Genomic DNA, 23,961 nt, shown 5'->3' with positions numbered 1-23,961 from the left:
TTATATTGGTAACCCCCATTGCTTTATAGGGGCCTCATACAGTCTTTTAGATTTGATTTAAAAGTTTGAGGTGATTCACTTTGGAAGGAGTAACATGAATACAGAGTACTGGGCTATTAGTAAGATTCTTGGTAGTGTAGGTGAGCAGAGAGATCTCATTGTCCAGGTGCATAGATCCCTGAAAGTTGCCACTCAGGTTGATAAGGTTATTAAGAAGGCAGATGGTGTGTTAGCTTTTATTAGTAGAGGGATTGAGTTTCATAGCCACGAGGTCATGTTGCAGCTGTACAAAACTCTGGTGCAGCTGCACTTGGAATATTGTGTACAGCTCTGGTCGTTGCATTATAGGAAGGATGTGGAAGCATTGGAAAGAGTGCAGTGGAGATTTACCAGAATGTTGCCTTGTATGGTTGGAAGGCCTTATGACGAAAGGCTGAGGGATTTGAGACTGTTTTTGTTGGAGAGAAGAAGGTTGAGAGGTAACTTAATAGAGACATACAAGATGATCAGAGGAATTAGATAGGGTGGATAGTGAGAACTTTTTCCTTTGGACGATGATGGCTAGCACGTGGGGAATAGCTTTTTAAATTGAGGGGTAATAGATATAGGACAAATGTCAGAGGTAGGTTCTTTACTCAGAGAGTAATATGGGTGTGGAATGCCCTGCCTGCAACAGTAGTAGACTCGCCAACTTTAATGGCATTTAAATGGTCATTGGATAAATATATGGATGATAATGGAATAGAGTCTGTTAGATGGGCTTCAGATTGGTTCCACAGATCTGTGCAACATCAAGAGCCGAAGGGCCTGTACTGTGCTGTAATGTTCTATAATACAAAGAAAACGTTTTGGAATCTCTAACAAGGGAGAGATGACTCTGGAGGATCAAGAAAACATTTGCTTGTTATTTAGATGTTTTGAATTTTTTCAAAAGGTGATGGGTCCTTCCATCTGAAATCACAGAGGTAAACCAGTAAAGATACTGACAGCCAATGCAGCAAGTTAGTCATTGTTGCTGGGCAAAGTTGTGAATTGTCTTGCAGAGGGTTTGCTGAAGGAGAAAATGTTAATTGAAGGTATTTGTGGAAGTTATAAACCAGTCCCATTAAATAGAATTAGATTAATGATCAACTTAGTGAAGAATTTTGTGTAGTGAAACAACTGCCAATGGAAGAAATTGACTTTATTTAGGGAAAATACCCTGGGTGGTTCTACAACTAGTGGTAGAAGTAGTAGAACAACCAGTTGAGATAAAAGAAACATGTCCCTGGATTGTCTCAGATCTTGGACTCAGAGAAATAGGAAAATGGAAAGTCTCTGAAAATAAACGTGACTTGGAAATACAGTATTGGAGATAATTTTTGAGAATTTAAATAAAAAGAAGTCAGAGAATGAGACTGACCTGTTTTGTCCAACTACTAATACAAGTGCAAGAGGTGGATCCTCAATTGAGAGTTATATCAAGCAGCCAACTAGTGAATGAAATCAATGCCAATACAATACCTGACTGTTATTATTTGAAAGACAAAGTACAAATGAGAAAATGGAGACACCTCAAATACTATCCGACCAGCAATAGCAGTAGCCAATCATGTGCCAGTCCTAGCTGTATATAATAATAAAATTGAATGTCCCCAAAATTCCACTGGTAGGTCAGATAGGCATTATGTAAATGTAGGCTAAAATGTTAAAACATTTTTATTGGTCAGGATCACCTAAAGATATCAAAATTTGCCAGATATGCCGTACATGTCAAGTAATGGGGAACCCCAACCAAATTAAACATAGAACATAGAAAAATACAGCGCAATACAGGCCCTTTGGCCCTCGATGTTGCGCCGACCGAAGCCTACCTAACCTACACTAGCCCAATAACCGCCATATGCTTATCCAATGCCCGTTTGAATGACCATAAAGAGGGAGAGTCCACCACTGCTACTGGCAGGGCATTCCATGAACTCACAACCCGCTGAGTAAAGAATCTACCCCTAACATCTGTCCTATACCAACCTCCCCTTAATTTAAAGCTGTGTCCCCTAGTAACAGCTGACTCCATATACGGAAAAAGGTTCTCACTGTCAACCCTATCTAAACCCCTAATCATCTTGTACACCTCTATCAAATCTCCCCTAAACCTTCTTTTCTCCAATGAGAACAGCCCCAAGTGCCTCAGCCTTTCCTCATACGATCTTCCTACCATGCCAGGCAACATCCTGGTAAACCTCCTCTGCACCCATTCCAATGCCTCCACATCCTGCCTATAGTATGACGACCAAATCTGTACACAATACTCCAGATAAGGCCGCACCAGAGTCTTATACAACTGCAACATGACCTCAGGACTCCGGAACTCAATTCCTCTACCAATAAAGCCCAGTATGCCACATGCCTTCTTCACAGCACTATTTACCTGGGTGGCAACCTTCAGAGATCTGTGTACATGGACACCAAGATCCCTCTGCTCATCCACACTACCAAGTAGCCTACCATTTGCCCAGTAATCCATCTTCTTGTTACTCCTACCAAAGTGAATGACTTCACACTTAGCTACATTGAACTCCATTTGCCACCTTTCTGCCCAGCTCTGCAACTTATCTATATCCCGCTGTAACCTGCCCATCCTTCTTCGCTGTCTACCACTCCACCAACTTTCGTATCATCCGCAAACTTGCTCACCCAGCATTCAAGCCCCTCCTCCAGGTCATTTATAAAAATGACAAACAGCAATGGTCCCAAAACAAATCCTTGTGGCACACCGCTAGTAACTGCACTCCAAGATGAATCTTTACCATCAACTACTACCCTCTGTCTCCTTCCAGCCAGCCAATTCCTAATCCAAACCTCTAATGCACCCTCAATGCCATACCTCCGTAATTTTTGCAGTAGCCTACCATGGGGTACCTTATCGAACGCCTTGCTAAAATCCATATACACCACATCTACTGCTTTACCCTCGTCCATTTCCTTGGTCACCTTCTCAAAGAACTCAATAAGGTTTGTGAGGCACGACCTGCCCTTCACAAAACCATGCTGATTATCCTTGATCACATTATTCCTATCCAGATGTTCATAAATCCTATCCCTTACAATTGTCTCTAAGACTTTGCCCACAACAGAAGTGAGACTCACTGGCCTATAGTTACTAGGGCTGTCCCTACTCCCCTTCTTGAACAAGGGGACCACATTCGCTATCCTCCAGTCTTCTGGCACTATTCCTGTAGACAACGACGACATAAAAATCAAGGCCAATGGCTCCGCTATCTCCTCCCTAGCTTCCCAGAGGATCCTAGGATAAATGCCATCAGGCCCAGGGGACTTATCTATTTTCACCCTTTCCAGTATTCCCCGGACCTCTTCCCTACATACCTCAAAGCCATCCATTCTAATCACTCGTGACTCAATATTCACATCAGCAACAATGTCCTGTTCCTGAGTGAATACTGACGAAAAGTATTGATTTAGTGTCTCTCCAATCTCCTCTGCCTCCATGCACAACTTCCCACTACTATCCTTGACTGGATCGATACCTACCCTAGTCATCCTTTTATTCCTGACATACCTATAGAAAGCCTTAGGGTTTTCCCTAATCCTACCGACCAAGGACTTTAATGTCCCCTTCTCGCTGCTCTTAGCTCTCTCTTTAGATCCTTTACCTGTACCTTTAGTTCAGATACCAGCTTTGAAAACCATTTCTTTACTTGAACCAGGAATGGGAATCTATGTTTTAGCAATTATGGATGATACAAAATTTCATGAACTTGAAAAAAAATCTGATTGTACTTAATTTCATTAAGAAAAATTAAGGCAAAATGTCAGTGAATATAGATATGCAAAAACATGCAATCACATAAGTATTCAAATTTTATCTTACAAATATTCAAAGAAATAATTAAGAGTCTGGAAGTAAAACAATTTAAATTTTTGCCATATAGAGTCATAGAGATGTGCAGCTCTGAAACAGACCCCTCAGTCCAACTTGTCCATGCGAACTAGATATCCTAAATTAATCTAGTTTGCCAGCATGTCGGTGAACAGAACCACAACATTTGGCCCATATCCCTCTAAACTCCTCCTATTCATATACTCATCCAGATTCCTTTTAAATATTGCAATTGTACCAGCCTCCACCATTTCCTATGGCAGTTCTGTGTGGAAAAAAATACCCCTTTGTTCTCTTTTATACCTTTCCCCCCTCACTTTAAACCTATGCCCTCTCGTCTTGGACACCCTTACCCTGGGGAAAAGGCCTTGACTACTCACCCGATCCATGCCCCTCATAATTTTACAAATTTCTTTAAGGTCACCCCCTCAGCCTTCCGACACTCCAAGGCAAGAATCCCCAGCCTATTCAGCCTCTCCCTACAGCTCAAACCCTCCAACCCTGGCAACATCCTTGTAAATCTTTTCTGAGTCCTTTCAGACTTATTAACATCTTTCCTATAGCAGGGACACGAGAATTAAGCGCAGTATTTCAAAAGTGTTCTAACCAATGTTCTGTACAGCTGCAATATATCTTCCCAACTCTGACACTAAATGCACTGACCAATAACAGCAAGCTTATCAAATGCTGCCTTCACTATCCTGTTTACTTTTGACTCCACTTTCAAGGAACTATGAACCTGCACTCCAAGGTCTCTTTGTTCAGCAACACTTCCAGGACCTGAGCATTATTCATGTAAGTCTTGCCCTGATTTGCCTTACCATAATGTAGCCACTCACACTTACTTAGATTAAACTCCATCTGCCACTCCTCAGTTCACCTGAACAAGATCCCGTTATACTCTGAGGCACCTTTTTCGCAATCCACTACACCACTAATTTTGGTGTCACCTGCAAACTTGATAACCATACCTCATATATTCATATCCAAATCATTTATATAAATGACAAAAAGCAGTGGATTCAACACCAATATTTGCTACTGGTCACAGGCCTCAGTTTGAAGAGCAGTCCACCACTAGCACTTTCTGTCTCCTACCTTCCCACAGTCTCAAGGAATTTTGGAAAGATGCTATCAAACTTTAAAGGTTTTGATTAGAACATATGGTTAGGAATGTCCACATGATTGAGACAAAGAAATTAGGAATCCTCCTAACCAGTTTGCCGGATTCAATTTTTAAATCCGATATATGGACAAGAAATGTGAGGACAGCTTAAATTGATTAAAAAAGTAATGTTTAAATCAAGGCTCAGAGACTACACTTCCAACCTATGTTTCAAGTTTCAAAAAGAAAGTAATCAAAGGTGAGAGTTGGCCAATAAACATTTACAAAGAGCCCAACAAGCATTGAAAGATTGAAATTTTGTTGCTGGAGACAAGGTGTCAGTATTATTACCTGTCCCTGAGGAACTAATTAAAGCAAGTTTCACTGGAACTTAATGAATGAGAATGAAACTCAATGATGCGAATTCTGTAGTGAATACTCCAGACAGAAGGAAACGTGTGTCGACTTGATATGCAACAGAGATACTTTGGGCAGAGGGGATAATCGGGAGAAAAGTATCTTTGCAGTAATGAAAGAAATAGGGAGTGAATTAAAAGTATTGAAAGAATTGGCAAATGAATCAGACATTGAAAATTCAAACGTTGATCCTCCCGTAATAAGATTACAAAATGAGAAGGTGCTTGAATGATTTCAAATATTATGCCGTGGTGGTTTTGAAAAGTTGTTGCAGGCACACACCCTTTTACGCAAATAAACTAGGGAAAACATCTTTATGGGTACATAATGTTGATGTAGGAGCTGCATTGCTTATAAAACAACATGCTAATATATATTTTCAATTAACCTTTTTGGATATGGTATAACACACCTCCACAGCAGGTGGGACTTGAGCCTGGGCCTCCTTGAATGGATGCTTTCTCTTGTAAGGCAATCTAGAATAAGAGGTCATAGTTTTACATGAAGGGATGAGATGAGAAGGAATTACTTCTCTCAGAATTGATTTACTAAAAGTATAAGGAGTTGAAAACTGGAGTATAATTTTTCTGGACTTGAGTCTCAGCAATGAGTAATGTTGAAGGAAAAGGTTGAACACTGTTCTGTGTTTATAGATCTTGCTCTCTCTGTCACCTATATTTGGCTTTATTTTTTCTAATTCATCCTATGTGTAATAAATGCATTTTCTACTTTAAAAGAAAATTGCAACCTTATGTGAATATGTTTCAATGACTAATCATCACATTAATAAACTATTGAAGAATAACGATTTATTATGTAGGTTACTTGTGCAATCTGACTTGTTCAGTAATACCATCAACTAGAGTCGCAGTGTTGTCAGACTTGAGGATTGCACTCAATCAAAACCGCCACGCCACCCAAAATCTCTGGAAGCCTTCCACAACCCCAGGATCACATTCCATTAATTTCAAAGATGAGAAGTTCACTTTCTCAACAAGCCAAATCCTACCAACTAACCCTTTTCTCATCAGTGCTGGTTTGCCATTTTCTTCCACATTGTTAGTAATCAACAAGAAAGAAATTACAGTTGCAGAGTCAAATAAAAATTAACATGTCATTTTAGGGATTATAATTGCAGATGTGAATAGATGCTGGGGTGAGTGAACAAATACAGGTAGTGAGCAGGGACATGGTAAAGGATAGGATGCAAGTACAATCAAGGAGGATCTGATGAAGAGTCATTTCTGCTTTCTCCCGACAGATGATGCCAGATCTGTTGAGTTTTTCTCACTATTTCTGTTGTTTCAGATCTACAGTTGTTTGTTTTATACTATTGACAAAGAGGTGATGGGTGCATAATGCTGCAAAGGCCTTTGGACAAGAATATCATGCAAGTTAAGATTAATGAGGAGAAGAAGAAAGGAATCAGTCCAATACTGGAGACTTTGATTAATGCGAGACAGTCAAGGAGAAAGGAGTCAGTCCAATACTGGAGACTTTGAATGCATATGTAAAGGTAGAGGATTTACCAAGTGCTGTGGTAAAATAAGAAATACTGGAAAGGGTAGTTTGCCACTTTCAGGTGGACAGGATATTGAGATAGTATCTACCTGTTCCCCCTTCTGGAGGCAGAATGGGCAAGTGGAAGAAGGTTGAAGTTGAAATGGTTGAATGATTGTTTCACAGGATAGAGGAAACCGTGGATGGAAGCAGCTCGGAGGACGATTTTGAGTAGGGAGCAAGTGGTATGGAAGGGAGGCATTGGAAGTGAACCACTAAGGGTTTAGGACAAACAGTGGAAAATGGGGCCCTAAATCTCTTTTTTTTAATAAAACTCAACAGTAACCCATATACCTTATCCCTCTTTGCCTTCTTTCTTATCCTCTCCCATTTCTTTTCTTCCATTATCCATCCCCCAGTGCTTACTTCCCTCTTACCCCCTTCCCACCCAGCTTGTGAGGCTCACTCCATATGTGCAAGATTTAATAATCCTGTCATCAAAGCAATCATAAGTTAAGGAGGATGGGTTTCAAATATCTTTCCAAACTGAATTGTAATTTTGAGTTTTCTTATTTTTATCAATTGCAGCTGAAATTTGAAATGAGTATTTGATATCTCATCACGAAGAAAATGGAACCATAACTGTGTATAATCTATAAGTTCAGAAATAAAAATAATAAGAGTTTAAAACAGATCAGTTTGATATATGTTACAAAGGCGAATCAGTTTCTGAATAAGACAAAGATAAGAATATTTTTCCTTTGGGGGTCATTTGTTAATAGAAACTTCTTCCCGAGAATGCAGTGGAAGTAGGGTCACTGAATTAGTGCAAGGCTAAGTTTGGTAGAATGAGTCACAGTGGTAGCAGGCAAGCAGAACACTGAAATTTAAACCACAATCACATCAGCCAGGATCTGACTGAATCGTGGAGCAGGCTCAATGGGCTGAATGGTCTCTTCATCCTCTCAAGTCCTATGTTACAACGTGATCGATCATGTGTTGTCTGATGTAGCAATGCTTTGCTTGAAGTGATTCAACAGATACATATATAACCTGTGAAAATGCCAACAATTTAATACTAAATGATTAGCATGAAGAATGTTTACGACAGAATTTTTGTAAATCAAATCTTAATTCATTGCTTGGAGTTCTAATTTTCATTATTTGAAATAGGTTGCTCTGGGTCTCTTGTAGCGTGTGAGAGGAGTTGCCAAAAGAGTTTGGTTTTATAATGGCTATAGTAGGTCATTATTTTATGATATTTTACCAAGCTGCTTGCTGTCAAATTGCTTTAATAAAAGAAGCTGATGTATGTTAGCAATTTTAATGATGAGAGGTATTTGCCACGCCATACTTAGGCACAGAAGGCAGTTTATGCAATCAACAGTTAACAAATGTAAAATACATTTGCATTCATACATTTGCGTTGCATTTATTTTACACCTTTTCACAATATTTTTTGAACTGACATGCATTTATGTATAACTGTTTGAAGTGTTTTGCATGAATTTTACCAATGAAACACTACATGTCCCCTTTGCTCCTGGTGTTAGATGTGCTGCAATGCAGTAAATACATGCTTTGAATGCCTGAAAATCCTTGGTACAGTTGTTGAGCATACCCAGAGTTTTTAAGCAAGCAAAAAAAGATTGCTCACATTCGTACAATTCAAAGTTTCTGTGCCAACAATGACAGATGCTGTGATACAGCTGAGATGTAAAATGATTTAAGAAATTATTCAACTGCATTTTGTTCAGGTCAAGATGATAAAAGGAGCAGCGTTTTTGGGATTCCTTTACTATGTCTGGAGATGAGGACTCAGCAGTAACTTGCCATTGGTGTTAGCTGCCATGAAATCCTTTTAGTGCAGATCCATAATTCAGAAATCATGGCTCTTCATACCTATTACATTAGAAATGTGGGATGAATAGCATTATTGCAAAATAACAAGGATTATTTTTGTAACCAAACTTAATACAGTAAAATTAAAGATATCCTTTCAAGTAGTATGTTTCCCACTCTACAACACAGTTAAAAGTCACCTTGATAGCATGGGAAAAATAATATAAATTGATTTCGTAAATGTTTCCAATTGCTAAAGTAGCAAATATCATTCTACAATAGTTGTATATAAAATATTACCGGGATTGCTGTTGAATAGTGTTTGGAAAAGTGAAATTGTGTTTAGCATATAAAATATTATTTGAGTATTAGTATGTTTACATTCAAATCGTGTGAATTGTTCTGTGTCTTTGTGGAAATTGTGTTGCTGCATGTACTCTTGACCTTTTCAAAACTCAGGACAAACGTGGTAATTAGTAAGAAAGTTCCTACAACTCTATATTGTTGATAGGCATATGGAGCATGTGGTAAAGTCATTAGTTTGACTAAAATGATCACCATTCAGGTACTGATTAATGCCTACAGTTTATACAATAGAACTTTCTGTGAAGTTCCTCACTTAAAATGAGGTTGCGTTCCTGAAAATTGTGACTTTATGTGAAGCATTAATTCCTTTAAGCTGTGTAGGATATACAATGGGGGTCCTTTGCTCACTGATATGCTGGGGCCTTTGCATGTTCCAGGCTGCATTATGACTGCTGCCAGGTGGCATCATTTTGGGGTCCATAATTTCTTTATAAATTGCTGTTGCCTCCACCTACAGGTTCCACTTGGGCCACTGCCCGAGGGACCTGGCTTCTTGGCTGACTATGCAGCCTTGACCTTTGTCCTCTTCCTCCTAATTCGCATTTTTGGTTGTGGTTGGGCTTTGAGGCATTTTCTTTCCCCCTCTTGATGATGGTCAGGACCCACTGAGGGCAAATCATGACTTAGAGCTGGTGGGGTCGTGCAGGGAACATCTGAGTTCTGTCCAGCGGGCAGGGGTGTGACTTGATGGCAGGGGTGCACGTAAGTGGGGAGGGTAATGGCTGCTCTAATTTGGATAGCATTCAGCATCTCTCCTGCGTCATTTTACGAAATGTGGGCCACAGTCTACTGCAGGGCCCTGGCAAGTTCTTTTTTCCTTCACACATATAGGAAGATACTGTGTATCAAACCTTAGACCAGCGCACTTAAGGGAAAGAAAAACTGAATTGATCCAGGATACTGTCAGTGCAAATCCTATTTACTTCCGTAGCATATGCATTTTGACCATTGGCCCCATTTGGGAGAAACCACAATATCCAAATTGAAAGGAAGGAGATTGGGTCTAAGACTAAATTTTAAAACTAAATAGGGGCAATTATGTGGATGCAAAATCTGAGTTAGCTGAACTGAACTGCCAAACTAGGCTAGGGGATTAATTAATAGACATTCAATGATAGACATTTAAGGACTATTTCAGAATACTCAGATGTATGTTCTGTTCCGTTTTGCATGTTCATAAGCCTACTTGAATGGTGTGTTCATTAGAAATTTTGGAAAGAGCGCAGAAAAGATTTATAAGGATTTTACCAGGACTAGAAAGTTTGAGTTATAAGGAGAAGCTGGATAGGCAAGGACTTTTTTTCCCTGAAGCATAGGAGTTTGAGGTGTGACCTTACAAAGGTTTTTAAAATCATAAAGGGCATGGATAAGGTAAATCACAAAGATGCCTTCCCTGTGGTAGGTGAGTTAAAAACTAGAGGGCATCATTTTAAGGTGAGAGGGGAAAGATTTAAAAGTGGCATGAGGGGCAACTTTTTTGCACACAGGATGGTGCGCATATGAATGAACTGCCAGAGAAAGGGGTAGATGCAGTTACAATATTTAAAAGATTTGGACAGCTACATGAATAGGAAAGGTTTAGAGGGATATGTGCCAAATGCTGGTAAATGGGACTAGTTTAATATGGGAAATTTGGTTGGCATGGATGAATTGGACCAAAGGGTCTGTTTATGAAGTATGACTTTATGAGCATTATTATTATAACTTGATGTAAATAAAATTTATGCAAATCAACTAAAGGAAACACTAAATATATTTTCCTACCTCGTTGTTTCTTTTTAGGTTTAGGCAGATGCAAGTCACCACAGATAGCCGCATATCTGAACTCATGAATCAGACAAAGCTAAAAACGTTTGAGGCGGAGCGTGCTCAGTTGGTGCAAGAGGAAACTGCCAAGAATCTCAAACAGTGCCAGGTGGAATGTGATAAGTACCAAAAGAAACTTGAGGTAAAATATTTTATTTGCGTTTTAGGGCAACCAAATAGTATGCACATAACAGTTTAAAAAAAAAATCCATGTCCACAAATCATGATAATTTGATCCATATTTTGCATTGTCCATTTTACTTTTTTACTATACTCATTACACTCGGTGACACTGTGATTCTAAAATTTGTTTGTTAAGATGGTGAACAAGGCTACAAGTCAAGCAGAGTTTGTCAGACCAGAATCAGTTTTGGCTCCCACTTTTGGGTCTCTACCTCTACTATTTAAATCTGAAAATTTCAAAGCAAGTGGACATTCCTTGCATATATCGTTCCTCTGTTCTGAAGTTGTAGTAAGTGGTAGAACTGCCTCCCCCTGCTAGTTCAACTGTTCCTGTGCTCAAATCCAAATACATTTGCATGGAGCAGTTAGATTTCCTGAGGCACCATGGCTGTAGAGCATGCTACTCTTTTCCCATGGAAATATTGCTGCTGCAAAAGAAGTGAGGACAAATTGTCAACTTGAACTTTTGAAAAAAACGTAACTCCCTGCCAAAAACTCCCTGCTCCCCATTATGGAGCAGTTGGGTACCCCATTAGCTTTTCTGTCCTCTTACAGGACAGAAGCCCAAGGATTGTCCTGAATGTGCAAGTGTCAGTGTCCTTTCTAATTGCTTTCACAATTTAGGATGGGTGCAGTGTCCAGCTAGATTGGCAATAAGTTCCATCCACACTTGTGGAGGTGAGAAATTTTAAATGTGAAAATATCACTGGGTCCACTAGTCTTCATATAACTTTGTTATTTATTTTGTATTCAAACTCTATGCACACCTAACAGTATTTATTTGATGTAATGGAATTTGACCCGCAAACAGTGAGGTCAAATTCCATTGAACCAAAAGTAAATTTAGCAACGCAACAAGGGACAGTACACGCTAAGTTACAACCGAGCACCGGAATACATCTTGTTTCACTGCCTTCCAGGGGAGGGAGGGAGGAAAGGAAAATCTGGAAAAGCGGTATGGCTTCTTTCCTGAACATTCTTGCACAATGCATTCTGAAACATTTCTGAGCTTAAATCAGGGACTGGTTGTCCCTTTTTGGAAAATACCTTTTCCTATTGCTGATAAAGCAGCCCATTAACTGTTCACAGTAATGATTGGAGGTGAGGATGGAGGGATCTGGGGTTTAATGATATAGTTAGGAGTGGGGATCATCTGCACGTTGATTGCAGTGCTATGAGGAGATCTTGGCAGAGAAAGTTGAGATCTGATAACAATTTGTGTTCTGACCAAATCTGATGGAGGATTAAACTAGGTGTACTTAAATTTCTTGGAGTTGTGGGTACAACGCAGGATGTAATAACTGATAAATAAACCTGATTTGGTGAAATGAAAACTTAACTGGGAAGGATGACAAAGTGGGGATGAGGATGTTATTGAGCAGATCAAGTACTTTATAAATATTACGATAAATGACAGGCGAAAGAATAGGCAGCTGAGGGTTGCATTTAAAAGCAAGTTTGCAAGAGTTTTCTTTCAGAGAGAATGTGGGATTGACTTGCCTTCGTGGAATAAAATAACCCTTGAAAACAGCCAATTAAATGTGGTGCACTTGAATATTTATAAAGCATTACAATCAGGTTGAATAAGTCTGAGAGTTCTTAAAGAAAAATTGTTTCAGCTCATTAGGTAACACTGGCACCAGAAGTCTGAGAAATAACTAACGTTATTCCAATCTTGAAAAGATCAAAAGTATGTTCTTGGGAATTATAGACTGTTACCTTGACTACTCAATGAAAAAAAATATTAGAATGTACTATTGATGAAGCTTTTGAGATGCATCTAATGAGCACAAGTGCTTTCCGGAAATAATTGGAATGTCTGCTCTTCAAAAGCTGCTTTATTTCTAAAATTAAATTGTACTTAAAATACAAAAAGAACTATTTACATGGCACTGTAATAGTTTTTCAAAAATATTTGTCCTAATCATAAAGGCAAAGTGGATAAGTGAAAACCATGTTGTACAAGTTTAGAATCCATTGATGATGAGTAATCATCTTACAGTGAATGTTGGATGCCACGTATGTTTTTAAAGTATTTGTTAAGATGTTCCACACTTATGAATTCCATCATCACATTTAATCAATGTACATGGGTTGAACTAGATTAATCATTAAAAGTATTCTTAATTCTACATTACAACAATGAGACTCAACAAGTAGTTCACTAACTGAAAAAGAGCTTTGAGACATCTGGTGGCCATGGGAAATACTATATACATGCAATCTTTCTTCAACTCATTCAAAAGATTGTCCAAATCTATACCTTCTGTAGGACATGGGTCCCAATGTAATATCTCCATTTCAACACCATATCCAACATTTCTGACCTCTATTAAAGTGACTTTAATTCTTGATACAGATTAGACCAAGGTAGTATAACTTAAAATATTCTTAATTTAATCACACAACACCAGGTTATAGTCCAACAGGTTTATTTGGAAGCACACTAGTTTTCGGAACGCCGCTCCTTCATCAGGAGCAGCGCTCCAAAAGCTAATGCGCTTCCAATTAAACCTATTGGACTATAACCTGGTGTTGTGTGATTTTTAACTTTGTACACCCCAGTCCAACACCAGCATCTCTAAATCTTAATTTAATCTGTCTAGATCTTTGTGAATAGTTTATATTTCAATGGGAGAATGCTGCTGGATAGATTACTCTTAAAGCTGTCTTGCATCACTAACTTAACATAGTACCCTTTAAGGCTATCTGTTCAGTCTCATCTCATTTTGATTTTAGTAGGTAACATGATTCTTAGATTCATGGAAAAAGTATGATCATGTTTTAAGCGCTGTGTTTTATGCAATTAGTATAATCCTGGCATTTGAACACAGAAAGCTGTAATTGAGTTGTTTTGAAAAGAGGAATATTTGCAGGCTGCAGCATCATACTGCAGGGATTTATGCAAGGGAGAAATGCAAGTACAGACTTGATGGAAAAGGAGCCTCTTTCTGTTCTGTGATTTTCTTTTAAGTTTTCTTTTATTGATGGGATTCAAGTTATCCAAACAGTCACATTTTAAAATGGGCAATTTCTTTCAAAGAAAAACTCTTGAGTGGCTTCACCTGATAAAAATTTCAAGGCGTATACTCCCCGAGCATATTAAATTGTACAGTAAAGATTGTTTGAAAAGTTGTAAATTCATTGAGAAGATGTAAAATTCAGTCCAAACTGCAATCTAACTCTAATCTCCTCAGTAAGTGCTATATTACATGGTGTAATAATTTTGAAAGGTTCAGTCTTTTTTATTGCAATTTTGGCTAACCATATCCTTGGGTGTTCATTTTTGTGTTCTGAATGTGGAGTTGCATAACAATGAGTTCAACATGCTGAAAATTTTTTTAGAAATTGGATAAGATCGTATATAAATTAGGTGCAGAATTTCTGACATTACTAAAACTGGATTCTACATGTTAAAGTAGTTACATTAGTTACACTATCACCTGATGAAGGAGCGTCGCTCCGAAAGCTAGTGTGCTTCCAATTAAACTTGTTGGCCTATAACCTGGTGTTGTGTGATTTTTAACTTTGTACACCCCAGTCCAACACTGGCATCTCCAAGTCATAGTTACGTTCAGGAAGCTCAGCTCAAACAAGTTATCTTCCTGTTACATCATTAAGCTTCAAGTGCTTACCCTTCTAAAGAAGAAAATAAATTTGGTACAGACAGGTAATCACTCCCTACATTAATATGAGTTTTCATTTTCATTATACAATTATAAAGGGTTCACACTTATTGTGTGAACATCTTCCAAAATAAATGAATTTTGAATCAGTTAATTCAAAGATTGCAGTGGAAAGATTGAGTTAATCCCTGACTATTTCTAATTGCAGTAGTTGCCTTATCCTTATCTCCGCTCTTTCTTACCATCTTCTCCTACCTTTATAGAATTATTCCCTTGCCTTCTTTACCTGACTACAAAATGATATTGCTTACATGCAGAGACAGAAGAACTTTATTAGTTCATGTTAAATTCCTTGGTGTGTAACATAATTGAGTAATTAGCTTTCTATGCTAAATTGTATGAGGCTCTGCGAAATAACATATGGAGGAATTTAATGTGACTATATTAACTATCAAATTGACAAAGTTGAGTTTTGCATATAATTTACCTTTACAAGTCAGTAAGTAAAAACAGGTTTGTAATTAATTGTAATTTGTTACCTTATTCTCTCAACAGGTTTTAACAAAAGAATTTTACAAACTGCAGTCATCAGCAGAGAAACATACTACAGAACTTCAGGCACAAAACGCTGAGCTTCAAGCACGATTAGTGACCTATGAGAAACTAGAGCAAGAGCTGGATGATGTTATAATGCAATCAGCAGAAAGTAGGTGTTTTTACGTTTTACTGAGATCTATCTGTTGATTGAATTTTAATATAAAAGGTAAGTATAAGTACTCCCAGAGCAGTGTTTTGAGCAGTTACACTATTCTAGCACTGGGTTTCTAGCAACATGTGTTGTGTTTGTTTTTGGATATTTTCTGGGTCTCTAAATTGTTCAAGGGGTAGAGGTGATTTTTAGTAGATGTGCTCTTCCTGACAGATGTGGGAGATCAGGAAGCATTTCAGTATTCCTGGAGAGACTATGTCTGCAGGAAGAGTATTTAGATGTAAATCTTGTCAGATCACATGGATTTATTGGAGTTAAGTGGCAGTTAAGAGGCAATGAGGACTTTACAGAAGCCAGAGTGTGTGATGGATAGCGGTTTCAGAAAGGTAGAAAAGTTACGTATACATTCAGGTAAGTGGGTTACCATGAGCAAAGGTAGGCAGGTCATGCAGGAGTCTACAGTGGCTATCCCAATCTCAAATAGATATGCTGTTTTGGAAAATGAAAAGGATGACGGACTTTCGGGAATATCGCACTGACAGCCGTGTTTCTGGTACCCTAACTGGCTCCACTGTAATCAGACATTCATTAGTTTCCAAGTGATTGATTGAGATTGGGGACTTCCTAGTCAGAGGCACAGACAGATGTTTTTGTGGCCGTCACCAAGCCATCAGAATGCTGTGTTTCTCCCTGGTGCAAAGGTCAAAGATATATCGGAGCAGGTGCAGAATATCCTGAAAATGGAGAGTGACCCGCGGAAAGTCTTAGTACAGGATGATAGCAATGGCATAGGGACACAAAGTGACAGTGAGAAAAGAGATGTCTAAGACCGGTACTGTAGATAAGGGGAGCAAATTAAATAGTCAACGCAGGCAAGAGCACGGCAGCAAGCAAGATAAGATTGATAAATTAAACTGCATTTATTTCATTGCAAGAGGCATGACCGATAAGGCAGATGGTTGGAAACATGGGCTGGGATGTCATAGCTATCACAGAAACATGGCTCATGGCAGCTTAATGTTCTGGGGTGTGGATCCTATACGAAGGCTAAAAAAGTAGGCAAAAGAGGAAGGGGACTGGCATTTCTGGTTAAGGACAATGTTATGGTTGTATTTAGGGAGGATATACCTGGGAAAATGTCCAGTGAAGTCATATGGGTGGAACTGAGAAATAAGAAAGAGATGATCATTTTATTGGGATTGTACTATGGGCCCTCCAATAGCCACTGGGTAATTGAGAAGCAAATATGTAAGGTAACTGTAAAAAGAATAGTATTGTCGTGGTAGGGGATTTTAACTTTCCAAACATAAACTGGGACTGCTGTAGTGTTAAGGGTTTGGATGGAGAGGAATTTGTCAAGTGTGTTCAAGAAAATTGTGTTATTCAATATGTGAGTGTACCCATTAAAGAAAAGTAAAACCTGATCCCCTCTTGGGAAACAAGGCAGGGCCACTGAGGTGTCAGTGGGGGAGCACTTTGGGGCAAGTGATCATAATTCTGAGTTTTAAAATAGTGATGGAAAAGGGTAGGCCTGATCTAAATGTTAAAGTTCTAAATAGGAGTATGGTCAATTTTGATAGTATTAGGCAGGAATTTTCAAAAGTTGATTGGGGAGGCTGCTCACTGGTAAAGGGATGGTTGGAAAGTGGGAGGTGTTCAACAATGAGATAACAAAAGTTCAGAGACAGTATGTTCCTGTTAATGTAAAGGACAAGGCCGGTAAGTGTAGGAAATGCTGGATGATTGAAAAATTGAGGCTTTGGTCTAGAAATAGGAGGCATATGTCAGGTATAGACAGCAGGGATCGAGTGAATCCCTAGAGGAGTATAAGGGCAGTAAGAGTATACTTAAGGAAATCAGGAGGGAAAAAAGGGGACATGAGATAGGTTTGGCAAATAGGGTTAAGGAGAACCAAAGAGATTGTACAAATACATTCAGAGCAGAAGAGTTACTGGAGAGAGAGTAGGACCACTTAAAGATCAACAAGGCCATCTACGTGTGGAACCACAGGAGATGGTTGAGATAATAAACCAATATTTCACATATCATTTACTGTGGAGAAGGACATGGAAACTTGAAACTTGGGGAAATAGTGATGTTTTTAAAAGTGTTCATATTATAGAAGAGGAGATGGTGGAGGCCTTAAAACACATAATGGTCGATAAATCCCTATAAAGGTAGATGTATCCCAGGACATTGTGGATGGATACAGAATTAGGAAGGGGTTAGAGGAATATAGGCCAAATTCTGGCAAATGGGACTATGTCAGATTGGGATATCATGTCAGTTTGGATGAGTTGGACTGAATTGTTTCTGTGCTCTATGACTCTATGTAATTATTTGGTCAGAGATTGTATTGCTATGCTGTGTAGCAAATCTGTGAACATATTTATAAAGGATATTCTAACAATTTTACTGCACCAAGTACACAGAGGGCATTTTCCCACATCACATTTATTATGAGATATTACAGGATACAACCTTAATATGCTAAACTGATCTCAGTACGTCCAGTAGAGTTTAGTTTGGAAACCAAAACATAGTTTAGCGTTGTAGGAGTGAACTTGTTGCCTGCTTGTGTTTGGATGCACAAGCCACATTTTGACACTTGAGGTATTGGGCAGACTTCACATAATAAAAGCTTGAAGAATCAAGTCCTTAGAAAGTCCTACGGATTTTTGTTTATTCATTACCATGTTATGAACATTGCTAGCAAAGTCAACATTTCATGACCTATCCTATTGAGCTCAAGAAGATAGTAGTGAACCACTTTGAACTACTGCAGTCAATTTGCAGAAGATTACATCCACAGAGTTGTTAGGTTTTGAGTTACAGGATTTTGTCTGAGCAAAAATGAAGGAATGGCAATTATACGTCCAAGGTGGGATGGTACTTGAAGGGCAATTTAATGGTGTTACTTTTCATCTGCGTTCCTTTATTTTCTGGATGGTGGAGGTTGCTGATTAGGATGCTAAAGAAGTTTTCATTACTTGCTGTATGTTTTTATAAATATTGTACAATGCAGCCATAGTGCACCTTTGTTAGAGGGAAGGAATGTTTGAATTGGTGTTTGAAATGTTGTTGAAGCAGACTGCTTTGTCCTGAATAATGTTGACCTCTTCAGGAGTGAAAGGCAGTTAGGCGTTCCAATACACTCCTGAGTTGTACATTATAGGTGGTGGAGAGGCTTTGGGGACTTAGTACCCACAAATGCTTGGTTTTAATTCTGCTGCAGTAGCATGGCATCGACATGACTCATGCAGTAGAGTTCTGATCTTCCAGGATGTTGATCTTTGAGAGGGGAGTTTGACAACGTTAATGCAATTGATTGTCGAGGAATGTGGTTAAATTTCTAATATTTGATATGATCATTGCTTGGCTCATGTGAGAGTTGGATGGTATTTGTCAGATGTCAGACAAGTGTTAGTTGTTGCCCACTTTGTAGTGCACGTGGTCATAACCCACTTCATTATTTCAGGGACTGTGATTGGAAAATTGTGCAATCATTACCTAATTGCTCCACTAATGTTGGAAGGAAGGTCATTGAAATTGGGGAGGGAGAAATGGATCCCAGTTCATGGGAGCGCTGACACTTGTAATGGGCAAATTGGTATATGTACCATTGCAACAGTCTCACCCGAATGTGCTGGGATCACAACTAGGAATAAATAGAGAGGATTTTGATCTAAATAGTGGATTCAAGAGATAAAATCAGGGAAGAAATGTTAAATCAAAGAATCAAGACAAGACCAAAGAGAAAGGTATTAATACAAGAATTAATAAACAGTCTGTGATAGGAAGGAATAGCAAGCATAAATTTAAGAGTAAATTAACAAATCAGACTATAGGATGCAGAAACAATGGAAGGATAAAAGCCCCTGTATCTGAATGCATGCTACATTCAGAACAAAAAGGTGAACTGAGAGAACAAATAGAAATCACTGAGTACAAGCAAGTAACCATACAGAGGGTACAGCACATTAGGGAAAGACAGGAAGTTAAGAAATGGTACAGGGGTCGGGGAAAGGTTTGTGGGTAATTTTGGTAATTATGTTAGCTACTAATGGTATTTGTTCAATAGTAAGGGATAACCTGTGTGCAGGAAACCAGAATGTGAAAGTGGTTTTGTTAAAGATAAGCAATAATAAAGATAACAGGTTACTTGTGGGAAAGCTGTACAGTCCTCTAATGGTAACCACACTGAAGGGTGGAAAAGTAAGGAAGAAATAATTGGAGCTTTCCAGAAAGGATCAATGAAAATCATCAGATAATTGAATCTATGTATAAGCTAGAAAGGTAGGTGCACACAATGGCTCAGATTAATTTGTAGCTATGTTCTCAAGATAATGTATTAAAGCAGCACATTCTTGAGTCTACCTGAGAGCAGGCAATAAAAGACTTAGTATTGTGCAATGAGATAGGTTTAATTAATGGCCTCATAGTGAAGGGGCCCATAGAAAGAAGTAGTGATAATATGATTGAATGGTAAATTTAGTTTCAGGAAGGGAAGGCTTGTTCTGAGAGTTCTTTTTTAAAACTGAACTAAACACAGTTATGTGGGTGTGAAAGCAGAGCTTGCTAAAGTGAATATACAAATTAGGTGAAGGAATACATCACAAAAGATGCCATGGCAGATGTTTTAGGGATATTTCAGAACATACAAGAGTAAAAAAAAAATCATTGCTGATAGAATATAGAATATAGAACAATACAGCACAGAACAGGCCCTTCGGCCCACGATGTTGTGCCGAACTTCTATCCTAGATTAAGCACCCATCCATGTACTTATCCAATTGCTGCTTAAAGGTCACCAATGATTCTGACTCTGCCACTCCCACATGCAGCGCATTCCATGCCCCCACCACTCTCTGGTAAAGAACCTACCCCTGACATCCCCCCTATACCTTCCACCCTTCACCTTAAATTTATGTCCCCATGTAACACTCTGTTGTACCCGGGGAAAACGTTTCTGACTGTCTATCTATTCCTCTGATCATCTTATAAACCTCTATCAAGTCACCCCTCATCCTTCGCCGTTCCAATGAGAAAAGGCCTAGCACTCTCAACCTATCCTCGTACGACCTATTCTCCATTCCAGGCAACATCCTGGTAAATCTTCTCTGCACCCTCTCCAAAGCTTCCACATCTTTCCTAAAGTGAGGCGATCAGAACTGCACACAGTACTCCAAATGTGGCCTTACCAAGGTCCTGTACAGCTGCAACATCACTTCACGACTCTTGAATTCAATCCCTCTGCTAATGAACGATAATACTCCATAGGCCTTCTTACAAGCTCTATCCACCTGAAAGTGGCAACTTTCAAAGATCTATGAACATAGACCCCAAGATCCCTCTGCTCCTCCACCTTACTAAGAACCCTACCATTAACCCTGTATTCCGCATTCTTATTTGTCCTTCCAAAATGGACAACCTCACACTTGACAGGGTTGAACTCCATCTGACACTCCTCAGCCCAGCTCTGCATCATATCTAAGTCTCTTTGCAGCCGACAACAGCCCTCCTCACTATCCACAACTCCACCAATCTTCATATCATCTGCAAATTTACTGACCCACCCTTCGACTCCTTCTTCCAAGTCATTAATAAAAATTACAAACAGCAGAGGACCCAGAACTGATCCCAGCAGAACTCCACTTGTAACTGGGCTCCAGGCTGAATATTTACCATCTACCACCACTCTCTGACTTTGACCGGTTAGCCAGTTTTCTATCGAACTGGCCAAATTTCCCTCTCTCCCATGCCTCCTGACTTTCTGCATGAGCCTACCATGGGGAACCTTATCAAATGCCTTACTAAAATCCATGTACACTACATCCACTGCTCTACCCTCATCCACATGCTTGGTCACCTCCTCAAAGAATTCAATAAGACTTGTAAGGCAAGACCTACCCCTCACAAATCCCGTTGAGTAGTTTGGGACTGCACTAATTGGAGTTTAGTTTAATGTTATTGAAAGACACTAGTATCTTAGAGGGCTTGACAAGGTAGTCGTGGAAATTTAGTTTCCTCCTGTGGAAGAGGCAATGGCCAGAGGGTACAACTTGAGAGTAAGGGGTCACCCGGTAATATAGTAATGATAGGAAGATCTCTTCTCTTGGTGGGAAGTATATCTGTGGAATTTATTTTATAGCAGAGAGCTATTGAGAATGTTTGAGGCTGAATTAGAGTTTTAATCATTAAAGGAATCGAGGGTGAAGTGTAAAAGATAGGGTTGTAGAGTTGAGGATTATTAAATCAGCCATGATCTCATTGAATAGCAAGCAGACTCGATGGGCTGAATGGCTGGCATTTCTCGCCTGTTTTTTGGTCTTTGCACGGTGACTTGTCATGTTGTTGCACTCAGTTGATAAACATCATCCAATCAGCTCCTTGTTGGAGGTGGACAGTCAGTAGCCAGTGCACCAGCTAACAATGTAACCCAGAGGTTCATGACTCTCTGCAAAAAGAACCATCCAACATCCAGTCTATTCCTGCCTTTGCAGAGTTTAAACTAAAGAGCAACTTACTCAGTCCAGGCCAGACTCAGGTATTCCCTGTCCCCACCAACCAGATAAAAACAATAACTGCAGCTGCTGGAAACCAAATACTGGATTAGTGACTATACCCACCAACCAGACACTCACCCACTGACTGACAGAACTACAGGAGAACACAACTGTCCCAACCTGCATGGGCATTCAGCGCGGCCCAAACAGAACAGAGGAGGTGGCACCCACAGTCGGCCACGCTGCACTTGCCGAGGTTTGACAACACAGAACTCCCCACAATGCAAGCAAATCCGCATGTTGAGAGCACTCTTGGGGCTGCAGAGAGTGAGCAGGACACCGAGAACAATCAGTATCCCCACCCCGCCAGCGGGAGATGCGTCTGCGTCCGAGCCCGGCCACAGCCGCCCCTCCGCACAGAACCACGCGTATCTGTTCCACAAAGTGAATCAACCTCAAAGCTGGGAAACAAACAAAAATACACCATGTCCACCAGACTAGCACCAGGACCCCGAACGGCAGACCACGATACAATACAAGGGGAGGGCACAGAGTCTGCTGGGAGTGACCCCACCCCCCCACTTCAGACTGTCCTTTGGTAATACGGAGTTTGAGAGGTGCTGATAGGAGAACTATGTGTCAGAGCTTTCCACCATTCGCCCAGCAGTACTGGTGTCATCGTCTGCCTTCTTCTGATAGATCTCAATAACAACATTCTCCACATGTCTGAGAAAGTCCAGAGAGGAAACACCTTTCAGATATATGGAAGTTCCTTCTTTCATGTAAAATAAATCGATGTGAGATTCCTGATCCCAGATGTTCTGTCCCATTAACCCTGTATGCCTCAGAGGGATACTGCCTGAGCTGCTGAGTATCACTGCTCTGTTGCTTTTCTTCTGAGTTTCTGCATTCACTGTTTCACTTTAAATCTAAGCTTTAGTTTCACTGATTTTAAGAAAAAAGAACACAGAGCAGTGCAGCATCGGAACACGTCCATTGGCCGATCATGTCTATGCTGACCATGATGCCAATCTAACCTAATCCCACTTGCCTACATGCAGTCCATATCTCTATATTCCCTGCCTGCTCATGTGTCTGTCTTAAACATTGCTGTCATATTTGCTTCTGTCACAAAGCTAGCCTCTTATTTTCTAAAAGCTGTTCCTTGGCTCAAGGAGACTCTGTCCTTGATTTCTTTTTAGAAGGGCAATAAACCGGGCTGGGCTCCGATCAGTCTGGTTTGGTACAGAGATGAAAAGGATTTTGAGAGGTCTTTTGATTTTGTGTAAATGGATGAGACTTCAGGCCAAAGTGGTCATGTTTTAGAAGTGACCTGTATTAAGAAAAGGGAGTGGTCAGCTCACTTGCTCAGCTGAGCAGTTTTAGTTCAGCCTTGAACTGTTTGGAAGTTCAACAGGGAGCTGTATGAAAACGGTGTCTCTCTTTCCTGCCCTTCAGCTTCAATCTGGAAGTATGTGTTCCATTTATTCTGGGTTTTAAAGAGAGTTTGCTTATTGGGACTGTTGTGTATATTTGGAACAGCATAATTAAGTCTCGTTGGATAGGCTGAGTTCTGTAGGGAGTCTCTACTCTGTTCTTTGTGTTTCATTGCACAATTTTGTGAATACATTTTTGTCTGTTTTAAAATGTAGTGGTCAACCCAGCTAACTTAATCTGGGTAATTGTCACTGTACACGTACCAAAACAAATTGCAAAGTTATGGTCTGAGCAGCCTGTTTAAGAAGGTTTTGAGTGGTCTAGCTGAGCCCATAACAGACTTGGGGGCTCTTTGCAGGACTGTAAACAATGCGTGGTCGGTGTTAGTGTTTGTATTTCGGGTGCTGGGTGGGTAGACAAAGCTTGGGATAGGAATGGCTCTTTCAGTCACTAAAAGGTTTCTGGATGTGGATGCAGTGACTGTGGATGTTTTGCAAAAAATTTAATAAGATCAAGTTGCAACAATTAGCAGAGAAGCTGGAATTGAAACTGTCTGCTTCTGTGGGGGAAATGAGAGATAATTA

The 23,961-nt window shown here is 39.7% G+C and overlaps 1 protein-coding gene across 3 annotated transcripts in view; it reads left to right on the top strand.

Moving 5' to 3' along the window:
• The window catches only part of pibf1 (progesterone immunomodulatory binding factor 1), a 155,058-nt gene that overhangs the window by 63,473 nt on the left and 67,624 nt on the right, over positions 1-23,961 (top strand). For all 3 annotated transcript variants that reach the window (XM_072577979.1, XM_072577978.1, XM_072577980.1), the window contains exons 11-12: positions 10,893-11,058; positions 15,281-15,431. In XM_072577979.1, coding sequence (XP_072434080.1) covers positions 10,893-11,058; positions 15,281-15,431 — 317 coding nt within the window. The remainder of the gene's footprint in view (positions 1-10,892; positions 11,059-15,280; positions 15,432-23,961) is intronic.

Source organism: Chiloscyllium punctatum, chromosome 9 (assembly GCF_047496795.1).
Source record: "Chiloscyllium punctatum isolate Juve2018m chromosome 9, sChiPun1.3, whole genome shotgun sequence".
Taxonomy (NCBI): Eukaryota; Metazoa; Chordata; class Chondrichthyes; order Orectolobiformes; family Hemiscylliidae; genus Chiloscyllium; species Chiloscyllium punctatum.
This window is presented reverse-complemented; position numbering and strand designations above follow the sequence as displayed.